Consider the following 26,452-nt stretch of genomic DNA (forward strand, 5'->3'; position numbering starts at 1 on the left):
TGCTCAATATTTATACTTCAGTTAACATAACAAGAACAGTTATCTGACCATTACTACAATTCAATTCATGGGAGTTTACGGTGTGCAAATTCACAGCTGTTTTCTAAATTTACAAAAGTGACCATACCTCAAAAGATATTAATTGACTGTAAGGTTTAGAAGTGGCCACTAGTTCTGAAATGTTTGCATTAACACATGTTTTGCTTTTCTTTCACTGAAGCATTAGCTGATCCTCAGAATGATTACCAACCCACAGAGCCTCAGGTCAAGAAGGGAATAAAGAAAACAAACAGCATGTCAAGCAGTGATGTATACAAAGGTACTTAGAGATTAAAATGACTAGTGAAATCATGAGAGTAGGAATGGGTGGATGGAAGAGAGGATGAGAGGTATTTCTAACTTCTAACATCAATTTTAATTAACAAGTAGGTAAGCATTAAAGAGATTTACACAAAGCTGTCCTAAATTTGTTGATAAAAACATTAAGAACAATGGTTGGTGGACTTGTGAACAGGCCCAGAAGTTCCATGATTGCAGCATGAGTGCAATACAGTGCCGTAGACCAAGAGGCATATAATTTAGTTTGGGTGAGGTTTAGGGAAGGGTGGGCAAAAGTTGTGACAGTATAGTGAAGAAACATAGGAGAGAATGGTAAATTGAACAGATAAGTACACACATGAAATAGAGGGGCAAAAGGTGGAGGAAAAGAGTGAAACACAGGGCCAGGGATGGAGATGACTGTAGTTTTTTTTGTGGGGGAAATGGAGAGGAGGAGGAAAAGACACAGAATTGGTGAGAAGTGTGTTCAGGGAACTATGGGGCAAACAAAAAACAGGTCCAGTGAAGGAAATTATTAAAGGGGACAGTGAAACAGAGACAGAGAACATAGTAATGGGGTTGTGGAAGATACATAATTATGTACTTCAATTTTTAATTAGAACACAGAACAGTACAGCATAGGAATGGGCCTTTCAGCCTACCCTATCAGCGTTGATCATTGTGCCATTCCAGAACAATCCTATCTGCCAACACATGGACTGTATCCCACAATTTCCTATCTGTTCATGTGTCTGTCTAAATGCACCTTAAACTTTGCTAACGTAACTGCTTCTGCCATCTCCCCTGACAGTGTGGTCCAGACACCCATCAACCTCGGTTGAAAAAACAAACTTTCCTCACACATCTCCTGTAAACATTTCTCCTCTCATCATAAACCTATGGCTCCAATATTTGACATTTCCACCCTGGGAAAAAGACGCCAACTATACACCCTACCCATGTCTCTCAATTTTCAATATTTCTGGTCACCCCTCAGCCTCTGACACTCTAGCAAAGGTTTGTCCAACATCTCCTTATAGCTGATACACTCCAATACAGGCAACATCCTTCCTTTAGTGTGCAGTTCTGGTTCCCACACAATATTCAAATAATTCATTGTGTGTACAGTTGAATGAGCATTGATTTTAATTACAGTGATGAGCAAGAAAAGAAAGCCATCTGACAGAGCATTAAAACACAAGTTGCAGTAACTAGATGATTGGAGCGGAGAATACTAGTGAATTAATATAGGCCAGTCAAGATGTGGCAGGTAACGTTCAGTTGTTAAATAGAAGAGGAAGGGAAGGCACTTGGTTGAAAGTGAAGGAAAAAATATAGAACTAAGAGCAGACCAATTGCACACAATCAAATGGGAGAGCAAGCGGGAAGGGGAGTGAGCAGGGAGAACATGATCACCAAATGAAGAAAAATAAATTGATGAGAACATAGGTTAAGCAAATGGACCACTCAAAGTACAACAAATAGAATCAATAAGTACACCAGAGAATGTATATCCAACAGGAACAGACAGTACACAATGAATATCTAACAAATTTCAATATGGATTGATAGGACAGAGATTTAAAAAATGAAACTAAGTAAAGATTTTAAAGATTTCTTAGCACCATGAGTGCTCTGAGCTCAAGGGACCTCTTGTGCAAAGTTTGAAAGAAATCATATTCATTGTGGATTATCTTAATCAGAATTAGTCTATAATTCAGTGCATTTGAATCAAGTTAGCACTTAAACAAGTCAAACATATCCAGAGTTTCATGCCAAGGTCACTGCAGGATGCTTTAGCCTCAGCCTTCTTTCAGATAAGTAAAGGAAAAAAATTACCCAGGATTCACTAAGAAACTATGCCAAAAGGTGGGGGCATGTATGTGCACATACACTGATTCTACACAAAAATCACATCTTCCTTGAAGAATCACCGCTTGCAAAATAACCTTAGATTCAGAGATATACAGCACAGAAACAGACCCTTTGGGCCAACTCTTCCATACCGACCAGATATCCTAAATTAATCAAGTCCCATTTGCCAGCATTTGGCCCACATCTCTCTAAAACCTTTTTAATCACACATAAATGCCTTTTAAATGGTGTAATTTAATCACCTCTAGCAGCTCATTCCAAACACTCATCACTGTGTGTGGAAACAGATGTCCCTTAGGTCCCTTTTAGATCTTTCCCCTTTCATCCTAAACCTATGCCCTCTAGTTCTGGCTCCCCATCCCAGGAAAAGACTTTGTCTATTTATCCTATCCATGCCCCTCGTGATCTTATAAACCTCTACAAGGTTACCCCTCAGCCTCCCTTGCACGATGGAAAGTAGCCCTAGTCTATTCAGCCTCTCTCTGTAGCTCAAACCCTCCAACCCTGGCCATATCCTTGACAGTCTTCTTTTTCGAATCCTTTCAACTTTCATAACATCCTTCCTATAGCCGGGAGACCAAAATTGCATACAGTGGCCTAACCAATGTAACATGACCTCCCAATTCCTATATTCAATGCACTAACCAATAAAAGGAAAGCATACCAAATGCCTTTTACACTATCCTATCTACCAGTGATTCCACTTTCAAGGAGTAATGAACTTGCACTCCAAGGTCTCTGTTCAGGAACATTCCCTTGAACCTTACATGTATAAGTTCTGCCCTGATTTGCCTTTCCAAAACTTAGCACCTCACTGCTCACATTTATCTAAATTAAACTCCATCTGCCACTCCTCAGACTATTGGCCCATCTGATCAAGATCCCCTTGTACTCTGAGGTAATCTTCTTCACTGTTCACTATGCCTCTAATTATGGTGCCACCTGTAAACTTACTAACCATACTACCTATGTTCACATCCAAGTCATTTATTTCAATGACAAAAAAAGTAGCAGGCCCAGCACCAATTCTTGCTGCACACCACTGCTCACAGCCCTCCAGTCTGAAAAGCAACCCTTCACCATCACCCTCTGTCTTCTGCCTTCAAGCCTGTTCTGTATCAAATAGTTAGCTCTCCCTCTATTCTGTGTGATCTAACCTTACTAGCCAGTCTACCATGAGGAACCTTGTCAACACCATATAGATCATGTCCACTGTTCTGCCCTCAATCCTCTTTGTTACTTCTTTAAAAAATTCAACCAAGTTTGGTACCAGATATTGCTCATTGCCTGGCACTCATGAAATTAGCATGCTTTAAGGGTGAATGTTGACATGAGTAGGGAAAAAGGGATAAAATAATCAAAAATGTTCTGCCTCAATATACGCCATTTCTACTTACCCATAATAATGGCCATCACAAAGGCATTGGTACAGGCATGCAGACAGAGAAGCTGCCACAGTGTGCATTACATAGATCTGAAAGAAAAAAATAAGCATCAAGTATCCAGTTGAAGCTATACTATGATTCTAACTGCTACTAATAATTCTAGAAATTCAACCTTCTATTTTAAGCACAAAGTTTACAAATATTTGGTTTGAAAACACAAGATGACATAATTGTGAAATGAAATACATTCTTTATTCATATGTTAAATCATATTAATGTGCCAATAAAATTATAAAGGACATTTTGTTTTCCTTATCATTTAATTCCTAACAGCCAATTCAAAACACGAGTGGTAAGCTAATGAAAGATTGTAGACATCTGAGCCCTAAGGTTTTAAAGCTGCACAAGCCATTCCAGAAGTGTAGTTATAAAATTAGTCAGACTATGTCACACTAACTGTTTACTTATACAGATAATCCCCAGGTTGTGAAAGGGTTCTGTTCTGGAATCAGTTTCTAAGTTGAAATACAATTCAGGACAGTATGAAGCAGCTGTGTGCAACCACAGGAAATGCTCATATCTTTAGTCTTTAAAAGTCAATCCCTGTTTGGGATCATGTTCCAAAATATAACAGCTTATAATTCAGTGACACCCTGTACAAAAATAGATAATTGAAGAACAAGAATGAAAGATAATAACAAAAAATGCTGTCAACACTCCGAATGGAAGTATTTGTAGAGAGAGAACAACAGAATTAAATGTGACACGTCGGTGGCCTCCAGTAATCAGTTTTTCAGCATCATTGAAGTCTGGAAGAATTTGAACTACTTGCATTCATCATATTATGATTAGATTAACATTAATGCGGTTTTAGAATGTTCATGCAAGTAAAATGGTAGAAGAAAAGAATAAACACAAGTGACCTCCATGAGGCAATCATGCAGGATAGAAGCCATAACAGTTTCACATCAGTGGAGATGGATAGGATATGTCTTTCGAAGGCTTGGTTCAAAACAAGGGCTTCACAGATTTGCGCCAGAAGTCCATTCATATAGGAACAAACATTTCAAAAATGAAATCAAAACCTCTCTGCAAATCTGCTCTATCATTAAAATCAACACATGGGATGCAGGTGCTTAATCATGACCAAAATGATGACACAACAAAAGAAATCAAAATAAGAGTAGGGTCATTCGACCCTTCAAACCCCTGTCCTTCCAGTCATCAAAATCATGGCTGATTATCCAGCTGCAACTCCTTTCTTGTGCCAACATAGAAGAGCTGTCAACTCCCTAAAATTTCAAAAATCTATATACCTCCTCTTTAAATAACCAAGCATCCACAACTCTTTGAAGTAGACAACTCCAGACTCTCGTTACCTTCAGAAGAAATTCCTTTACTTCTCAGTTTTAAATGAGCACCTCCTAATTCTGTAACTATGTTCCCTTGTTCAAGACTCCCCGACTCGTGGAGAAGTCTTCTGAACATTTACCCTGTCAAGCCCCATTAGTATCTTTCAGTAAGATTATCCCTTAATCTTCTGTTTTATCAAAATAATGTCAAAAACTTCCAAATCAACAAGGTGAGTCACAGACAGAACAGTGGTACCTTCAGCCTCTGTTTGCTCATTGTCATTCAGGGGCTCCAGATTTATGTTTCGTTGTTGTTTACTCATGAACAGTGACCTGAAAGCATAATGAAGTACTTGGTGCTCATCAACTTAAATTTCAACAACGAAGAAATAACAATTAATATACTGTTGTCCTATTTCACAGGTATTGGATCGACATGCTTGCATCCAACATTGGCTAAAAGGCTGCCATCTGCCTTGGGGCAATCTGCACTCACTATTCAATGCCTTAAAGCTGCACTGACAAGATACTTTTGCTGGGGTGACTGGATTGCGTGAAATGGAACTAAAAATCCTCTACCAGTCGAGAAATTCAGAACTGCTTCTGAGTTCACCTGCGAGAGTCCCTGAATTCAACTTAAAAAAATGCTTCTGTACTGATTCCTCAGTTCTTCTGAACTGAATTAAAAACAGAATTGTTGGCCTTAATGTGCGGACACTCCTGTCATTAACACCACACAGCTCTGGAGTGATGTTATCTGAGTAATGCTGGTTTAAGGCCACTGTTCCAGAATGACTAGCTGATCTTTTGGAACTGACCAACAGCAACTTGCCTTTACTTTAAAAAAAAAACAATTTCAACAATGTACTACACGTCACAATGGCACTGAAGGCAACATAACAGTCTGTCTCATAACATGAAGGGCAACACTAAGTTTTGTTTGTATTGCACCATTCCAAAACATATGATATTTTGTTTGAGATCATTTATTCAATTCTGTGCCATCCTCTACTAAATGTTAATCAACTGTACTCCAGTACTACACTTCTAGTCAAAATTGACTTTATTTTGTTACAGTACTGTTCGAATTTAGTTGTCTGGACTTTCTTGTATCAGTTTAAATGTTACCCTACAAGTAGCAAAATCACAAAAACATAACACTTCAGTTCAATTGTATGTTGAAGCTATTGCCCAGAGGTTATGACATGTTAGGAAGCAAAGAAATGGACAAATTCAGACATGTAAAAAGATTGACTGCTTAAATGTTTTGAGTGTGTGGATTATCCCAAGGAAGCTGTTGGCCTTTTAGCCAGTAGTAACTGTAAGCATGTCGATCCAATAGTTGTGAAATGGGACAAGTGTACATTAATTCTGTTATTTCTTCATGAAATTTAAATTAATGAGTACCAACTAGATCATTATGCTTTCAGGTCATTTCAACAACTATCTGTATTTCTGTAGAGCCTTGTCTATAACAAGATATCCTGAAGTACTGTAAAACACATCTCAATTAATTACTTCTGAATTAATTACAAGTTGCTTCCTTTGTAGATAAAAGTGACAGCTATTTGAATACAGCAAACATGAAACAACTACAAAAATTCATTTCCTCTGTCACTGATGCTTACAAACAGTAGTGTAAACCATATAAAATATTCATTGCAGAAATTCAGGAGTTCCTTGGTCAGCAACCTCCAATCCCATGACCACTACTATCCATAAGGACAAGGTCATAAAAAATATGGGAACGTCACTATCTGCAAGTTCCCCTCCCACAAGTCTCTCACCATCCTGACTTGGAAATATACTGCCATTCTTTTAGCGATGCTAGGTCAAAATCCCAGAAATTCTTCTCTAAAAGGTACTATGGATCTACCTGCACTACATGGACTGCAGCAGTTCCCCAGCATATGGAGGGCAACTAAGGCTGGGCAATAAATGTTGACCCAGCCAGCAATGCCCACACCCTGTGAATGATTAAAAAAAATTGCAAGGTTCCATGGACTGTACCTCAGAGATTCGGATATCTAAGAAACTCACAATCCTGCACTGCTTCCCTGATAACTATAACTACCTGAACAAGAGATCTGAAAGCGACAACTTCAAAATTCAAACCAAGGTAAAGCAAAGTTTTGTGAAGGACTGCATGATACAAATGACCACCTGACAATAGTTATCCACTTCATCAGGGCAAATATTGAATACCATCTAGATGAAAAACTCTAACCTCAGCGCCAAATCTAAACTGATCTGTTTCAGTCACCATAAAATCCACAGTAGAAACTACTCAACCAGAGTTGATGTCAGCATCAAGTTGAAGAACAGTGATTAAGAGATATGGGGAAATGTAAATGGTTAGCTGTGCTGGCGAGGTTAGTATGAATGCCACTGGAAGATGTGACACTGGTGTTGTTTGGAATGAGGGACAGAAATTGTGGAAATATGTAGGTTTAGATAAACTCTAAGTCTTAACTCTGCTGTGGATGAACCGATAGATCAGAGACCACATTAAAAAAAATCAGGCCCAAGCATAAGTGCTCAATAAATATAAAAAAGATAAATGTGTGTGCAAGTAAACAGCCTTATATACAATGACACAAGCAAACTTTGTTTTCCATATCCTCTTAGCTAAAAATGAATGATGAATTGGCTACCCCTCATGATAATGGTCAAGTCAGAGGACAGATTTATTTCCTCTAGAGATGTTGTGTATTATATCCAAGGTATGTTTGCTCTTGGCTTTAAAATTTAAATACTTTCACTACAAATGCGTTATCACACGAATCAAGGGAAAACAAGTTAATAGAGAAAGCAAATATGGAGAATCAAAAACATTTCAAAAGAAGTAACCCATCTTGTGGGGAAAATAGTAATCTCTAACTTCTCTCTTCCGAGAGCTGGGATTTAATAACGTCACAGTACATTCGAAAGAGGTGCTATCAATTTGTACCATACTCCATGTCTTTTAGGATATATTGCAAATTTTCAATGATCTCAAACCCTATATACTTCAATTTCTATTGTATTCATCAAATTTCATACAGAAAATCCTGGTTAGATCCCACTTGAAACGCTTCAGCGGATCCGAGCACCACATCTTAAGTATATTTTGACCTTGGAGGGAGTGCAACGTAGATTTGAAAAACGGTACCCAGACTTCAGGAGTTAAGTTTGAGGAGAGATTATACAATTTTGTTTGATAGAATTTAGAAAGTTAAGGGGTGATATCATTGAAGTTTTCAAAATTTTAACAGGAAAAAGCTGGGTAAATAAACTATTTCCACTGGCTGAAGATTCTAGAATCAGGGGCAGAGTCTAAAAAATTAGGGCCCAACTATTGAGGAAAGATGTTAGGAAGCACTCTGTATACAAAGATTGGTAGATGTTCCACAAATGGCAGTTGATGCTGGATCAGTTGTTAATTCTAAATCTGAGATAGTTAACAGCTTTGCTAACAAAAGTGTAAGGAATATGGGCTAAAGGTTGGTATATAGAATTAGGTCACTGTTCAGCCATGATCTCATTGAATAACAGAAGAAGCTCAAGGGGCTGACTACACTAACCCTGCTCTTATGTTCCTAAAACACTAAACCACTGTTATACCTTTGGCAGGAACCAAACGCAACTCTCATTTTAGAGCTGCAGAAACAACTAATCACTGAGATTCACATCTCAAAATATTAAAGATAGGTATGAAGTTCTGTCATACGTAATTTGGAGCTAGCTGCACACAGCACCATTGATGCATTGTTATTTCAATTCTTGTTCATCACTAATCTGAGAGTTTTTGCTGGATCTACAAACATGTTAACCTCTGGACTTTTTGCCAATTAATTTAACCAGTGCTCTCCTGTTACTGACTCTAATGCCATCTTTTAAATTTACTGAATCAATTTATTTTATTTTTCAAAGAACAATACATCTTTCCATTGATCTTAAGTTTCACACTCTTGTTAAATTCCTATAGCCACATTTACAAATGTAAAAGCTTGACAAAATGCATACACATTAATATAAAAGAAAAATCAGCTCAGTTTTTTGAACCCTACATTCAATATTAACTTTGAGGTGGCAACTGGCTCTCAAAGCAAGCTTAAACTCGAGACAAAAGTTGCACGAGAGGCTTGAATCTTGTGCTAATCTCCAACTTAGATCATTAGATTGAATAGAAGTAGGCCACCCGAGTTGACTCAGACATTTAAAGTGATCATATCTGATCTATAATCCTCAACCGAAGTTTCCTGTCTTTTCCCCATAATCCTCAATTCCTTTACTGATGAAAAATCTCTCAGCCTTGGAAGTTAATAACCCAGCTTCTATGGTCACCTACAGTAATTAATTCCAGATACTTACTATCCTTAGAGAAGAAATACCTCCTCCTCTCCACTTTAAATGGGCAATACTTACTCCGAGATTATGCCTTCTGGTCCTAGACACACTCACAAGGAGACACGTCCATCCTGTCAAGCCCATTGATGTAACACACCCTGAAGAATCTTGTAGGTTTCAAGGCCACCTCTAAGTCTTCTAAACTCCAATGAGTGCAAGCCCAACCTACGCAACTTCTCCTTATAAAGCAGTCCCTCTATACCAGAGATCAAGCTAGTGAATTTTCTCTACACTGCCTCCCATGCCAATATAACTTTCCTGAGGTAAGGTGACAAAACTGTTCAGAATTCTGTGAACATTTTGCGCTATGTCATTTTAATTTCTTTTTAAAAAGTCTTTGAACTGGATTCAAAATGCAACACACAATGGGCAACAAAATGAATTCAAAAAGTGTGACAAAGACAAAGCAACTCAGTGGTAGTCAAAACACTAGATCCAACTGGTTGCTGCAGATATTTTATTTTCTATGGTCATATTGCATTGAATTAAATAACACCTACCTTGTTGTTTTGCATGTCTGGATGTGGAGGAGAATCAAATTCTACAATAGTATTCACAATGTCCTGGGTAAGGTTGCTAAGATGGAGTCTAGGATTAGCCACCACAGTTTTGGCACTTGCAGTGCAGGCAAATAGCAGGGGTATTGATGCAAGTTGCACAAAAGGACTAGTAACCTGTTTCGCCGAATGCTCCTAAATACAAAATGTTGATATGATTTGAAATTCTGCATAGTTTAAAATTTATTTTCACTTTTGTAATGTCAACATAAATAGATCATTAAATGGTGAGGACCTGAAAAAACATGGTTGAATCATGACAGAAAGGTAATTTAAGATCTGCAACTCAGATCTCCTGAAAATCCTCATTTATTTTGTTCAAATACAAACTTGGAGATTTATGCAGAGCACATCTGTGCTGACTAATATCAGTTGTACTAGCCCATAGATGAAATGCATGTGCAGCTCTGAACTTAACTTGCAGCAAATAATTTTTATTTTGGATTTGAGACTTTCGATCAGGCAGAATATCAAATGGCAGAGCAGATTCAAAAGGCTGAAATAGCCTACTTGTGATGTTGAAGTTTTCTAGCTACAATGATGAGATAAAATGTTTTATAGTCAAACATCATTTCTGCATGGCTCGTCTTGAATGGAGCAACTATAGCAAAGCACTAAAAATTACCACAAAAGTAACCCATTGGACCAGTGTCCATAGGCTGGCTTAGGGCACAAAACTTCCAAAGAGCTGAAATCAGATTGCTACTCTGTTCCTTTATACTTGCCTGGCCCAGAATTCAGTATTTCTGATGCAAACATTTCAGTCGAGCCTCTTCAAAAGCACATTGCATCAACAAACCTTTCAGGCTTGGGAAGTTGGGGGTGGGTAGTTGCGTTGGTGAGTGGTGTTCGGGGTGCAGGATGGTGGATGAGACAGGGTAAATACAAGTAGGGTAGGATGCTCAGGTTAGGTATTTAAGGCAGACGGAAGCTAAGAGGATTTAGTGAGAGTGCTGGGAATGGATGGTCGGTTTTATAATTGGCCAAGACTCAGGGCACATTTCAATCTCTAATTTTTCCTAGTTGACTATTAAAGTAGTTGGGCAGCAGAGTAGCTCAGTGGTTAGCACTGCTATCTCAGAGAGCCAGGGACCCAGCTTCAATTCCAGTCCAGGGCGATTGTTTGGTGGAGTTTGCACATTGTCTGCATGGGGGTTCACCCACCGTCCAAAGATGTGTAGGTTTGCTGGATTGGCCATGCTAAATTGCCCATAGGTTCCAGGGATGAGCAAGCTAGGTAAGTTAGCCATGAGAAATGCAGGGTTACAGGAATAGGGTAGGGGAATGTGTCCAGGTGGAATGCTCTTTGGAGGGTCAGTGTGACTTGATGGGCCAAATGGCCTGGTTCCACATCGTCGGAATTAGATGATTTATTTGGTAACTGCCATTCAGCATTTTAAATATTTCACAATTACCGCGTGGACCTCAAAGGACCTTCAAGTAGTTTCCACATAGAACTTTAGTAGATATTTAGCCTTCATCTACACTGAGGCCAGACAATCTGAGCTTATACTTACTGAAAGAAATTTTGTAGCTGCTTTGCCAAGCATAATCTACAATAACTTTTATTATACAATTATCTTAGTGACAGTCAAACAGCTGGCACCACAATGAAAGCTGTTTATTAAATAATAATGTAGAGTCACTGTGCCCAACTGCAACATAATACTAAACTGATTTGTTTCCTTGAATTGAAGCTTATTAAATAGATATTTAAATCACATTAAATTCCCAGTTCTTTCTACTGCATGTGCCCATCCTATGATCATCTGCTTTTAAATCGTATATACAATCATTTCTATGGAAAATAGAAATTTAACTTGAAATGCCTATTCTTAATGTGGTTAAAGTGTCCCCAGATTTCAAACTAATGCAAGGCTTTGGAATTTTAAGGCTTTTACAAAATTGTAACAATACTTTTTAGTGCTGATACAACCCAACAAAACTGAATACTGTTTAATAGTTATTTTTAATTAGCCTGATCAAATGTGTTTCCTGAGCAGGTGAGACTTGAATCTGGTCCTCAGGGGTTCATACGGAGGAAAATCACAATACCACTTTCAATTCAAAAACTGTTTGGAAGAAACGCATTGCCAACATTTGAAATCATGATCTCCAGATTTTTTAGACAGGCAGGTTAACCTGCTAAGTCACAGTGCCACCAAACTATGAAATGGTTAACTTCAATTTTAAAATAAATCATACTTGTTTTGCATTATTTCGAATGCTCTTCAAATTTGGCGATTGAATTATTACAATGACAAGCTCAATAACAATGAAAATAGTAAAGTAGTTTGAGGATTTACAGCCTGCTTAGAAATCAAATGCATAGATGCTCTGCATATGGAGGTAGAGAACATACCTGTAACTCTGTATACTTCTGGTTTTGGTTTGATATAAACAGTGCTAGATAACCAGATGCCTCACAGGGATAACTGAACTGCACTAACTGAACATTAGTCTAGACCCAGTTTCAGAAGAAGACACTGTCCTGAGGTAAAAAGACCTTACTTTACAGCAAAGAATTACCTGTTGCGATTCCTGTAAAAGAAGAATCAACTCCATCCTGACTGATGCCAGGCCTCCACCATGAGACCCATGGAGACTACAATAACTAAGAAACATCCTTAGAAGTGGTTGATTTTCCAGAAGCCACAGTCTCCTCCGTTGTAAATACCTTTGCTGATGCAATGACTTTTGTTGGTCAACAATACCATTTCCTGCATGTTCACTTTCAGGAAAGTCAAAACTATCTTTGATAGCTTCAAGATCAACATTGTAATTACATGTTTTCTGTAGGGCTGTAATTTCTCTTTCAAGCCAATTGTATAATTGGAAGCGGAGTTTTCCACCATCAACTTCATATCCAGTAGACAATGTACGTAGCTCTGTTGTAAGTATCTTCAAACAAGCTCCAAATTTTAACTGTGCTGCAATGACATCTTCTGATGTACTTAAAAAATCATCAGCTGAACTTGAGAAATTACAGTAACTTTCTCCTTCGATCTTTGCAGCAGTGGGACACTGTGGATTTATTTCCTTCATTGACAGGCCAGTCTCCTCCTCTTCATCTTCCTTATCACTATCCCATTTTAATTCTAATGGCTGGTCTTCAATCGTTAGAGATGACTGACTCCAATCAAAACTAAGAGACGAAGTGGATTGTCCATTTGACAGCCAATCAGATGGAACTTTCGATCCCAAACCATTGACTATTGATGACGAGCAATCACAACCCAAAACTTTATGTTTAGATTCTTCGGATGAAAAATTAACTGTCAAATAAGAGCTTGTTTCATTCTGTAAATTCTTTGGTTTCATGGTGACTGCAGGCATTTTAGACAAAACTTCAAGAGCTAACATTGGACAACCAGCTTTAAAGTGTGCATTTGCAGTTGAAAAGAACAATCGTCTTTCAGCTAAGCTGATCTTATCTGCCAGATCACTTTCCACAGTTAAACCCATCTGTGACATTGTCTTCTCTGAAGAAGCAAAGTGTCGTCGCAACAAAAGTGGATGGGTTCGCAAATAGTTGTAGAAATTAAATACCCCAGGACTGCATGAAGTAGACTTGCTGTATTCTGAGGATAAATAAGGAAAATTTAAGGCATTGTCAGACATTAAATTATTTCATTACTATTGTCTACACTATAACATCTCAAAAGTGAAATCATCAGAGACCCATGTTAACAGGATATTGGGAGGAGATTGCAGAGCCATTGGCCTTGATTTTTATGTCCTCGTTGTCTACAGGAGTAGTGCCAGAAGATTGGAGGCTAGCAAATGTGGATCCCTTGTTCAAGAAGGGGAGTAGGGATAACCCTAGCAACTATAGGCCGGTGAGTCTCACTTCTGTTGTGGGCAAAATCTTAGAGAGAATTGTAAGGGATAGGATTTATGAACATCTGGATAGGAATAATGTGATCAAGGATAGTCAGCATGGTTTTGTGAAGGGCAGGTCATGCCTCACAAACCTTATTGAATTCTTTGAGAAGGTGACTAAGGAGGTGGACGAGGGGAAAGCGGTAGATGTGGTGTATATGGATTTTAGTAAGGCATTTGATAAGGTTCCCCATGGTAGACTACTGCAAAAAATACGGAGGTATGGCATTGAGGGCGAGTTGGAGGTTTGGGTTAGGAGTTGGCTGGCTGGAAGAAGACAGAGGGTAGTAGTTGATGGCAAAGGTTCATCTTGGAGTGCCGTCACTAGCGGTGTTCCGCAAGGATCTGTTTTGGGACCATTGCTGTTTGTCATTTTTATAAATGACCTGGAGGAGGGGTTAGAAGGTTGGGTGAGCAAGTTTGCGGATTATACGAAAGTCGGAGTTGTTGTTGACAGTGAGGAAGGATGTGGCAGGTTACAGCGGGATATAGATAAGCTGCAGAACTGGGCAGAAAGGTGGCAAATGGAGTTCAATGTAGCTAAGTGTGAGGTGATTCACTTTGGTAAGAGTAATAAAAAGATGGGGTACTGGGCTAACGGTCGGATACTTGGTAGTGTGGATGAGCAGAGGGATCTTGGTGTCCATGTACACAAATCTTTGAAAGTTGCCACCCAGGTAAATAGTGCGGTGAAGAAGGCATATGGCGTACTGGCTTTTATTGGTAGAGGAATTGAGTTCCGGAGTACTGAGGTCATGTTGCAGTTGTATAAGACTCTGGTGCGGCCGCATCTGGAGTATTGTGTGCAGTTTTGGTCGCCATACTATAGGAAGGATGTGGAGGCACTGGAACGGGTGCAGAGGAGGTTTACCAGGATGTTGCCTGGTATGGTAGAAAGATCGTATGAGGAAAGGCTGAGGCACTTGGGGTTGTTTTCATTGGAGAAAAGAAGGTTTAGGGGGACTTGATAGAGGTGTATAAGATGATTAGGGGTTTAGATAGGGTCGACAGTGAGAATCTTTTTCCACGTATGGAGTCAGCTATTACAAGGGGGTATAGCTTTAAATTGAGGGGGGTAGGTATAGGACAGATGTTAGGGGTAGGTTCTTTACTCAGTGAGTCGTGAGTTCATGGAATGCCCTGCCAGTAGCAGTGGTGGACTCTCCCTCATTAAGGGCATTTAAGCGGGCATTGGATAGGCATATGGAGGATAGTGGGCTAGTGTAGGTTAGGTGGGCTTGGATCGGCGCAACATCGAGGGCCGAAGGGCCTGTACTGCGCTGTATTCTTCTATGTTCTATGTTCTATCATATGCAACTGCAGATCTTCTTAACGAGATTGATTCATGGACAGTAGAGACTGAACTTGGTGATATAAGTTGGAACAGTGAATTCAATGTCAAATGAGCTACAGAGACCAATACAGCAGTAAAAATGGGATAGAGATACAAGATAATATAAAAGGAACACTTCATAAAATTCCGCAACATTCAGAGAAATCTGAAGAGAATCCACATGTGTTAGAATTTACTTCTCACTACTGGAGATTGTTTGGCAATCATATGAAAAAGAACATCACCAAGATTATACGACAGAGGAATCAATTGAGTAGTCTCAACATCTAGATGTTCAGTACAGAAACATGCAGCCATTTTGATACATTTGAATAACAACTCAATTGGAGTGTGTTTTGCAGCACATTGACTGACAACCTTTGGATTTATACCCTTGATTGGGCATGTACTTTTGCATGAGGGTGCTATCACAGATATCAATTAGTCTCACTACCCTTTGGTTATTTTCATGATAGGATATAGCCTAATATTAGCACTCTTCTCCTCACCCCAGCAACACGAGAACCACTTTGATTCAGAATGTCTTTATACAGAAAAGTCTGTCAATGCAAAGCAGCACTAAATTTGCAACATCAGTAGTCCTTAACTAGCAGTTCCAGTGCAAACTGTGGCAGACTATAATCCCAACTGTCTCCAATCCGGTTTCCAGACAACTGATGACATGTCTTTAGGGAACTTAGCTGACACAAAGTGCTTTGTTGAAGGATCTTCCCACTTCTTTTCAAGTAGTACAAAAAGACATAAATGTCACAATACAAAATTAAATACTTTTATATACTTTATTCATCAAAAGCATTACCTGTCACACTGCAATTATCATTTTCTTTCATCCCCTGTTCCAACAGAGTGTTCAGCGAGTTGGTGTAATCTTCTAATATCCAATATGCCATACTCCGCAACACCGGATCAGAATTTCTTAGAGAAAAGTTAAAACATTTGCTCTTTGGGTCATAGCCTAGGATCCTTCTGACAAGTATAGACTTGTAGGTGGATGACACTTCAAATTCTGATTCATATAAGCGTGCTATTACAAGAGCTAACTGAACATCATGAAGTCTTTCGAGACAAACCTATATAAAAAACAAAAGAGTACATTAGCGAATTGCAAGCATTTACTTTTGTCAAATCCAGATTAGATGCCAGTTGTAAACTTCAATGGTTCTAAAAGGGTTTATGTTGAAGACTGCATTAGGGTCCACCCAATCTCATGTTATAATGGTCTGGATGGATAAAAGACTGAACATCTTGGGATCTTGAAGTGCAGATTTATATCCACAGCTCTCCTCACCATCTTAGTAGTACAGTCTTACAAACTAATGTAGCTTGCACCCAACTGGGATGTGAAATAAATAACACTACATTAGATTAAGATAAGAGCATCGGCTCATTAAGATTCACTTGTGGTTGTTCTTCTATCACTGTAAACCAAATAGGCCCTTAGACTCAACCAATGATGAACAATGGTGGCAGTATCCTTTTACCCACAAATACCGTACAGTCTTTTCTTTTTAAAGAAGTGTACAATATGGAAGCTATATCCTACAACAAGATACAACTTTGTATTTCAGGGCAAATAATCTGGACGGTGTTTACTCACTTGAAAACTTCTAATTATGATCCATAACTGGTATTATAGTAATAATAGTGTAAAATTTTCAAATCACTGTGACATGGCAACAGAATGAAAGTTTAAATATCTGTATAGCAGGATGGTTTTCAATACCATCAAGATGCTTAACGCACAAATGTTCATATCTTATAAATGGGGCAAGAGTCTTCAAATTGGGTTTATATACATGGACCTAAATAGAATTACATTAATAATTTTCTAAGAAATGACCATTTCCAACCCAGAAATGTGGTGCAGAAATGTTAAAGATTTGAGAAATGTGGTGAATTTCATTTATAGGAACTGAATAGAGAAGCAGCGATTTACTCATCTGCAGGTATTTGTGCACCAGACTGCTGAAATGTATTACTGTAAAACAACTGAACTAATCTGCAAGATAAGTTATGTCAAATAAACCTAGTCTGAAATGTCAACATTATGGAATTAGACTAAAGTATCTTTATATGGAGAATGACAATTATCCATACTTTGAAACAAAGAATCTAAAATTTTGAGAAGTAGCCCTGATTATACATTTGGTGCTTGTAGAATTTTGCTGTTAAAATTGGCTACCATAATTGATTATGGTGCAGCAATTAAAACTGAAGAAATCCATGAGCCATTTCGGAATTGCTGAAATGTTCTGACAATGCTTTATAAATTCTCACGACGATTTGTACTTCTCTAACTGTCAACATTATCCACTCAAATTAAGTTCTACATGTGCAGATTACTATTCACTTTACTAGGTGAAAGCATAAAAGTCAGAAGTGCTCCAAGTTTTCTATTTTGATTTGTTACTTGTGAACTCCAAAGTCATTTGTTGTGAATAATTAGAAATGAAACGGGCTAAAACATATTTTTTACTTGAATAGGCAGCCAGAGTATAGATTTAGAAGAAAAGCTGTCACTTGTACAAGCTACCAGAAACCAAGTACGTCAACAAATTATCAGCTGAAGTACAAAGGAACAAATTGAAGTGAGGGAAGAACATTTTGTAGCAACGGCTCAAGTGGTATTCTACATTAAAATCATGCTGCTGGCAAGCCAAATAGATAGGATTTCCAGTTTGCAGACAAGTCATGTGGTATATGAAAAATACTGTCAATGTGATGTTTGTCGTATAGGTCATCTGTTCCTTCAAGTAACAAATCATATCAAGCAGTACTTCATTTTAGCAATTTGAGATCACTGGAGTACAGACTTCTCTGACTAAGTATGCTTACAAAGTAGACTTGCTGTTGTGGTTCTGTTCGCCGAGCTGGGAATTTGTGTTGCAAACGTTTCGTCCCCTGTCCAGGTGACATCCTCAGTGCTTGGGAGCCTCCTGTGAAGGGGACGAAACGTTTGCAACACAAATTCCCAGCTCGGCGAACAGAACCACAACAACGAGCACCCGAGCTACAAATCGTCTCACAAACTTTGAAAGTAGATTTGCCTTTAAATTGGATTCAAACAAAAAATTGTTCACTAGTACATTCTCCATAGTAACATCTTAATCAGAGCTGCATATACTTCTCATGCAGCATAAATTCTTGTTCCTTTAAGAGGTGGTTTTCTTGGTATTCTATCCCAGTGAGGACAACACAGAAAGCTTTGTTTGCATGTCTCTTTGCTGAACAACACAAGTGAACAATTTCTGGCCCTCTAATTATTTGAGAACATAAGCATGTGAATTTGTTTCGTGAGCAATTATTTTAATTTATGTTTACTGTACCTCAACTGCATCCTTAAGGGAACCACCCAAAAGGAAGAAAGCTGCTGACTGCTCAAACCGTTGTTTACCTAACAACGCAAAGGCATTCTTCAACGCAGCCTTCCTCCACCTATCATCACTGAAATTTTTTCCAAAAAACTCTGTCATTTTTTTATCCTGGAGAGATCTGCATATTAAAACAAAACTGTTAATCTAAATTTTGTTCCTGTTGCTTATTCATTGTGCATTCAAAACACTTAAAACACAAGTTGGAGCAACGAAGTATATTGAGAAAAACAGATTATACACAAGCCAGCATACATATTAAGCATGATCTTAGATATTTCATGTTGTCAGGAAAAATAAGCACCCAGCAGAATTGGCAAAATGACATTGCGTTGGTTTATCAAATGACCCTAACATAGTTTAAATCCCTTATTTCCTAATTGTTCCCCCAATCCCACTTCATCTGCGTATAACAGCCCCCCAACCATATCACTTTAAACTGGCTTCAGGAGGTAATGAAAAGCAAATACAGTTCATTTGTTATATTTTCTTACAGCTAATGTTCTGATTTGAATAGTTGAATATGCTTCAAGTGCTTTCTTCCCTCTTGCCAGTGATTAATAAGGCAAAACAGACAGTGTTCCTAAATCCAAGTAGTGGTATGGGATGATTCACCAATCTTTTTGATCTAGAATTAAATGCTCAGCCTATGCTTTTGAATAAGAAATTATTTCCTAAATATGTAACTAAGCTCAACCCTTACATTCTTCTGTTACAAAAGCATCTGAAAACTCATATGCATTTTCAAGCAAAAGCATTATTGTATTTTCGTGGAAACTTGCAATCCTAGTCACAAGGATAAAATTGATGGCTTGTGCTCTCAATGCGGAAAATGATCTGAATGCCATGAAAGAAACATTGGTATGTCTTACCTGAACAGACCCCATAATACAGCCTTTTTCTTCATAGCGAGATAAAATATAGCTGCTTCTAGAGGATCATTATTTCTCTGGAATGCAGCTTTAGCTACCTGTGTTTTAGGGAAAAAGGTCTTCACTTACAGAACACTTGTAAGCTTATATATAAATATACAAATGATGCATCTAACTCCTTCATTACAATTCAAAGTCATCAACATTTGGGAATTCTTATTATCACTTTTACCATGAGAAAAACAATGACAATTGACTTTTTGATTCAAATTTTTAAACTCTTGTTCCTTTTTTGCTTGGAATTTACTATTCAATCTTGCAAAAGTTGAAAATTCCCAACAGGATCAATCTAGATTTTTCCCTAAAAATCGCCATACAAAGTCTTTTTGTCATAGACATTATTTAGTTATGAAATAGCCATACAGGAAGGAGGATCAATAATAACAACTTGAACACCTGCATAACACAATAAAGAGAAATGTGTGGCCTTCTTGATGTTTGCCTTGCTTGTACTTCAGATCATTGACGGTAACTTGACAGCTCAACCCAGTTTTTCAATAGAATTCAGCCAGGCAGCCATTTAGTAAATTAAATACTTTCTTAATAGGATCACTTCTAATTTCGACATAGAACATAAAGATATACCCTAAATATGCCTAGAGTGACTGAAGACGACAAAATAATTTTAATTTGTATATTTGTTTTACAATTTGTAAAATCTAACTAAAGGTGATTTAGCCCTCTTTCAATAGGAACATGGGAGATACTGAGAAAGTATCCTTGCTTCATAATTGAAAGATGACGAAGACTAACAGTTCTAGAATGATTTTCAGAATCACCTGACATCCCAAAATGCTTCATAGCCAATTAAGTACTTTTTTCAAATCTACTCTTGGGAAATAAGGCAGGGCAGGTGTCTGAGGTGTCAGTGGGGGAGGACTTTGGGGCCAGCGACCATAATTCTATTAGTTTTAAAATAGTGATGGAAAAGGATAGACCAGATCTAAAAGTTGAAGTTCTAAATTGGAGAAAGGCCAATTTTGACGGTATTAGGCAAGAACTTTCGAAAGCTGATTGGAGGCAGATGTTCGCAGGTAAAGGGACGGCTGGAAAATGGGAAGCCTTCAGAAATGAGATAACAAGAATCCAGAGAAAGTATATTCCTGTCAGGATAAAAGGAAGGCTGGTAGGTATAGGGAATGCTGGATGACTAAAGAAATTGAGGGTTTGGTTAAGGAAAAGAAGGAAGCACATGTCAGGTATAGACAGGATAGATGGAGTGAATCATTCGAAGAGTACAAAGGAAGTAGGAGTATACTTAAGAGGGATATCAGGAGGGCAAAAGGGGGACATGAGATAGCTTTGGCAAATAGAATTAAGGAGAATCCAAAGAGTTTTCTACAAATATATTAAGGACAAAAGGGTAACTAGGGAGAGAATAGGGCCCCTCAAAGATTAGATTAGATTAGATTAGATTACTTACAGTGTGGAAACAGGCCCTTCGGCCCAACAAGTCCACACCGACCCGCCGAAGCGCAACCCACCCATACCCCTACATTTACCCCTTACCTAACACTACGGGCAATTTAGCATGGCCAATTCACCTGACCTGCACATCTTTGGATTGTGGGAGGAAACCGGAGCACCCGGAGGAAACCCACGCAGACACGGGGAGAACGTGCAAACTCCACACAGTCAGTCGCCGGAGGCGGGAATTGAACCCGGATCTCTGGCGCTGTGAGGCAGCAGTGCTAACCACTGTGCCACCGTGCCGCCCAAGATCAGCAAGGCGGCCTTTGTGTGGAGCCACAGAAAATGGGGGAGATACTAAATGAATATTTTGCATCACTATTTACTGTGGAAAAGGATATGAAAGATATAGACTGTAAGGAAATAGATGGTGACATCTTGCAAAATGTCTAGATGACAGAGGAGGAAGTGCTGGATGTCTTGAAACGGTTAAAGGTGGATAAATCCACAGGACCTGATCAGGTGTACCCAAGAGCTCTGTGGGAAGCTAGAGAAGTGATTGCTTGGCCTCTTGCTGATATTCATATCATCGATAGTCACAGGTGAGATGCCGGAAGACTGGAGGTTGGCAAACGTGGTGCCACTGTTTAAGAAGGGCGGTAAAGACAAGCCAGAGAACTATAGTCCAGTGAGCCTGACCTCGGTGGTGGGCAAGTTGTTGGAGGGAATCCTGAGGGACAGGATGTACATGTATTAGGAAAGGCAAGGACTGATTAGGGATAGTTAACATGGCTTTGTGCGAGGGAAATCATGTCTCTCAAACTTGATTGAGTTTTTTTTAAGAAGTAACAAAGAAGATTGATGAGGGCAGAGCAGTAGATGTGATCTATATGAACTTCAGTAAGGCGTTCGACAAGGTTCCCCATGGGAGACTGATTAGCAAGGTTAGATCTCATGGAATACGGGGAGAAATAGCCATTTGGATACATAATTGGCTCAAAGGTAGAAGACAGAGGGTGGTGGTGGAGGGTTGTTTTCCGACTGGAGGCCTGTGACCAGTGGAGTGCCACAAGGATCAGTGTTGGGTCCTCTACTTTTTTGTCATTTATATAAATGATTTGGATGCGAGCATAAAAGGTACAGTTAGTAAGTTTGCAGATGACACCAAAATTGGAGGTATAGTGGACAGCGAAGAGGGTTACCTCAGATTATAACAGGATCTGGACCGGATGGGCCAATGGGCTGAAAAGTGGCAGAAGGAGTTTAATTCAGATAAATGTGAAGTGCTGCATTTTGGGAAAGCAAATCTTAGCAGGACTTGTACACTTAATGGTAAGGTCCTAGGGAGTGTTGCTGAACAAAGAGACCTTGGAGTGCAGGTTCATAGCTCCTTGAAAGTGGTGTCGCAGGTAAATAGGATAGTGAAGGCGGCGTTTGGTATGCTTTCCTTTATTGGTCAGAGTATTGAGTACAGGAGTTGGGAGGTTATGTTGTGTCTGTACAGGACATTGGTTAGGTCACTGTTGGAATATTGCGTGCAATTCTGGTCTCCTTCCTATCAGAAAGATGTTGTGAAACTTGAAAGGGTTCAGAAAAGATTTACAAGGATGTTGCCAGGGTTGGAGGATTTGAGCTACAGGGAGAGGCTGAACAGGCTGGGGCTGTTTTCCCTGGAGCGTTGGAGGCTGAGGGGTGACCTTATAGAAGTTTACAAAATTAGGAGGGGCATGGATAGAATAAATAGGCAAAGTCTTTTCCCTGGGCTCAGGGAGTCCAGAACTAGAGGGCATAGTTTAGGATGAGAGGGGAAAGATATAAGAGAGACCTAAAGGGCAACTTTTTCACGCAGAGGGTGGTAAGTGTATGGAATGAGCTGCCAGAGGATGTGGTGGAGGCTGGTACAATTGCAACATTTAAGAGGCATTTGGATGGGTATATGAATAGGAAGGTTTTGGAGGGATATGGCCGGGTGCTGGCAGGTGGGACTAGATTGAGTTGGGATATCTGGTCGGCATGGACGGGTTGGACCGAAGGGTCTGTTTCCATGCTATACATCTCGGTGACTCTATTGTCAGCTCCAATGTAGGAAACATGGCAGCCAATTTGCGTTATTACCCACAGCCAGCAATGAGACAGTAACCAGATAATTACTTTATTCTGCTGACCGAGAATTCTTGGCCAGGATAACCCCCTAGCTCTTTGATGAAGATTGTTCCCTGAAAGGACAGCTTGGGCCCTAGTGCAATATAACACTCATGAGACAGCAACTCCATCAGTACAGGACTACTTTATGATTGCACAGGAACATGAACTTCAATTTTTGTACTCTAGTCTCGGAATGGGCTTGAACCCAAGATCCCCAGAATCATACAGCACAGTAAAAGCACAGAGAAGGCACCACGACCCATCGAGAATGTACCAACAATTCACTGTTACTTGCAGTCATACAGTCGTAGAGAAGTACAGCACAGAAACAAACTCGTTGGTCCAACTTGTCCATGCCAGCCAGATATCTCAATCTAATCTAATCCCATTTGCCAGCACTTGGCCCATATCCCTTTAAACCCTTCCTATTCATATACCCATCCAAATGCCTCTTAAATGTTGCAATTGTACCGGCCTCCACCACTTTCTCTGGCAGTTCATTTCATACACACACCACCCTTTGTGCAAAAAGGTTGCCCCTTAGGTCCCTTTTATATCTTTTCCCTTTCACCCTAAACCTATGCCCTCTACTTCTAGACTCCCCCACCCCAGGGAAAGGACACTATTTATCCTATCCATGCTCATGATTTTATCAACTTTTAGAAGGTCACTCCTCAGCCTCCGATGCTCCGGGGAAAACAGCTCCAGCCTGTTCAGTCTCTCCCAATAGCTCAAATCCTTCAACCCTGGCAACATCCTTGTAAATCTTTTCTAAATCTGCTCAAGTTTCACAACATCTTTCCGATAGGAAGGAGACCAGAATTGCACATGATATTCCAAAAGTGGCCGAACCAATGTCCTGTACAGACACAGCATGACCTCCCAACTCCTGTAATCAATACTCTGACCAATAAAGGAAAGCATACCAAACGCCTTCTTCACTATCCCATCTATCTGAGACTCCACTTTCAGGGAGCTATGAACCTGCACTCCAAGGTCTTTTTGTTCAGCAACACTCCCTAGGACCTTACCATTAAGTGTATAAGTCCTGCTAGGATTTGCTTTCCCAAAATGCAGCACCTCGCATTTATCTGAATTAAACTCCATCTGCCACTACTCAGCCCATTTGCCCATCTGATCAAGATCCTGTTGTAATCCAAGGTAACCTTCTTTGCTGCCTACTACACCTTCAATTTTGGTGTCATATGCAAACATACTAACTGTACCTTCTATGTTCACATCCAAATCATTCATATAAATGATGAAAAGTAATGGACCCAGCACTGATCCTGTGGCTCTCCACTGGTCATAGGCCTCCAGTCTGAAAAGCAACCCTTCACCACCACACACAGTCTTTTACCTTGAAGCCAGTTTTGTATCCAAATAGCTAGTTCTCCATGTATTTCATGAGATCTAACCTTGCTAACCAGTGTTCCATGGGGAGTCTTGTCAAATGCCTTACTAAAGTCCATATAGATCATGTCCACCACTCTGCCCTCAATCATCTTTGTTAATTGTTCAAAAAAAATCAAGTTTGTGAGACATGATTTCCCAAGTACAAAGCCATGTCAACTATCCCTAATCAGTCCTTGTCTTTCCAAATACGTGTAATTACTGTCCCACAGGATTCTCTCCAACAACTTGCCCACCACCAATGTCAGGCTCACCGGCCTAAAGTTCCCTGGCTTACCACCTTTCTTAAATCGTGGTACCACGTTAGCGAATCTCCAGTCTTTCAGCACCTCGCCTGTGACTTTCATTGATCCAAATATCTCAGCGTGGGCCCAACAATCACACCCCTAAGCTTCCCACAGAGTTCTAGGGTACACCTTATCAGAGTCCTGTGGATGTATCCACTTTTATGAGCTGCTCAACATCCAGTACCACCTCCTCTGTAATATGGACATTTTGCAAGATGTCACCATCTATTTCCTCACATTCTGCCCTTCTCCACAGTAAACACTGATGCAAAATATTTACATTTAGAATCGGATAGTTGAAGACTGTAGTGCTGGAAAAGCACAGCCGGTCAGGCAGCAGCCGAGGAGGAGTGTCTAGGAAACATCTGACTGACCGGCTGTGCTTTTCCAGCACCACATACTTTGACTCTGGTCTCCAGAATCTGCAGTCCTCACTTTTTCTGAATCAGTCATACGAGCATGGAAACAAAACCTTCGGTCCAAATCGTCCATGCCGACCAGGTTTACCAAACTAAACCAGCCCCATTCACGCATGCTTGGCCCATATGCCTGTAAACCTCTCATATTCATGTACCTGTCCAAGTGTCTTGTACAAATTGTAACTAAATCTTGTTGACAGATTAAAACAACTGCTGCTGTCAAAAACAAAAACATAGCTATGTGGAAAAGTACAATGGTTGATCTAGTTCCCTGATTACCGTCCTTGTGCTCTTATGATCCAAGAGTAATTGAGATACTAAGTAATCAAGGCAACAGCTTACACGAGAAGAGTAAACTACCAATGGGTAAACAGCACTGGGAATGTCTCAAGAGCAGAGCACCTGTAAAAAGAGGGGGGGGGGGGGGGGGGGGGGGGGAAGGATCCTCTTCTCTTCCACACGCATCCCATACAGGAAACAACAAAGCACAAGGCACATGAATAAACTTGCACCAACTTGCTGATATCACTTGGAACTTACAGTATAAATGTGTTCAGTATAAATGCATAGTGCTAACCGCTGTCCATTGGTTTAGAACAGTTATGTAAAAGAAAACAGCATTTTTAATTTGTTACGTCATTTAAAACTTTCCTAGTTACACCAGCAATCGCTCAAATCACATTTGTAAAGATAGCTGGCTTTACTAATAGTTTACAATACACTAATTTACAGCAGCACAGAACACAAGCTAGTGCAAGCATCATTCGCAGCCCACCTAAATAGTTTAGTATGTCCATTAACAAATGCAGAAACCCCATGTTCTACCATCTCCCACTGCCTTGAATATCATAGCACTTCAATTGCTCATCTGAGTTCTTTTAAAAAGTTGAGGTTACCCACTTCAACTATCCTCCCAAGTAGTGTATTCTAGACCCTAACACTGAGTGAAAAAAACTTCTCAAATCCCTTGTACATCTCCTGCCTTTCACACTGTCCCCTTTTTCTTGACCCTTCAACAAAAAAAAACAAACAGTTGCTCTTTATCCACTGTCTTAATGCTTCTATCAGATTCCCTTTCAACATTCTCTGCTCTAAAGAAAACAATCTGAGCTTAGCCAACCAGCCCTTCTCCATATCTGAAATGCTCCATTCCTGGCAACATCATGGCGAATATCCTCAACATGCCCTCCAGTGCAATCCCATCCCTCCTATGGTGAGGGAACCAGAACGACACATGGTATTCCAGCTATGGCCTAGTCAAAGTTCTGTACAGCTCCAATATACCCTCCTTGCTCTTATGCCGTATGCCACGACTGATAAAGGCATACATCCCGTACACCTTAACTATGCTCATCTGTCCAAC

The 26,452-nt window shown here is 39.6% G+C and overlaps 1 protein-coding gene across 3 annotated transcripts in view; it reads right to left on the reverse strand.

Annotated features, from left to right (window-relative positions):
* The window catches only part of dmxl1 (Dmx like 1), a 233,485-nt gene that overhangs the window by 74,011 nt on the left and 133,022 nt on the right, over positions 1–26,452 (reverse strand). For all 3 annotated transcript variants that reach the window (XM_043711450.2, XM_043711440.2, XM_043711459.2), the window contains exons 21-26: positions 19,356–19,453; positions 18,439–18,604; positions 15,912–16,182; positions 12,406–13,457; positions 9,820–10,011; positions 3,591–3,667 (exon numbers count right to left, since the gene is read on the reverse strand). In XM_043711450.2, the coding sequence (XP_043567385.2) occupies positions 3,591–3,667; positions 9,820–10,011; positions 12,406–13,457; positions 15,912–16,182; positions 18,439–18,604; positions 19,356–19,453 (1,856 nt within the window). The remainder of the gene's footprint in view (positions 1–3,590; positions 3,668–9,819; positions 10,012–12,405; positions 13,458–15,911; positions 16,183–18,438; positions 18,605–19,355; positions 19,454–26,452) is intronic.

Source organism: Chiloscyllium plagiosum, unplaced genomic scaffold (assembly GCF_037043375.1).
Source record: "Chiloscyllium plagiosum isolate Xiang-an unplaced genomic scaffold, Cpla_swu_hap1 HiC_scaffold_2, whole genome shotgun sequence".
In the NCBI taxonomy this organism is placed as follows: Eukaryota; Metazoa; Chordata; class Chondrichthyes; order Orectolobiformes; family Hemiscylliidae; genus Chiloscyllium; species Chiloscyllium plagiosum.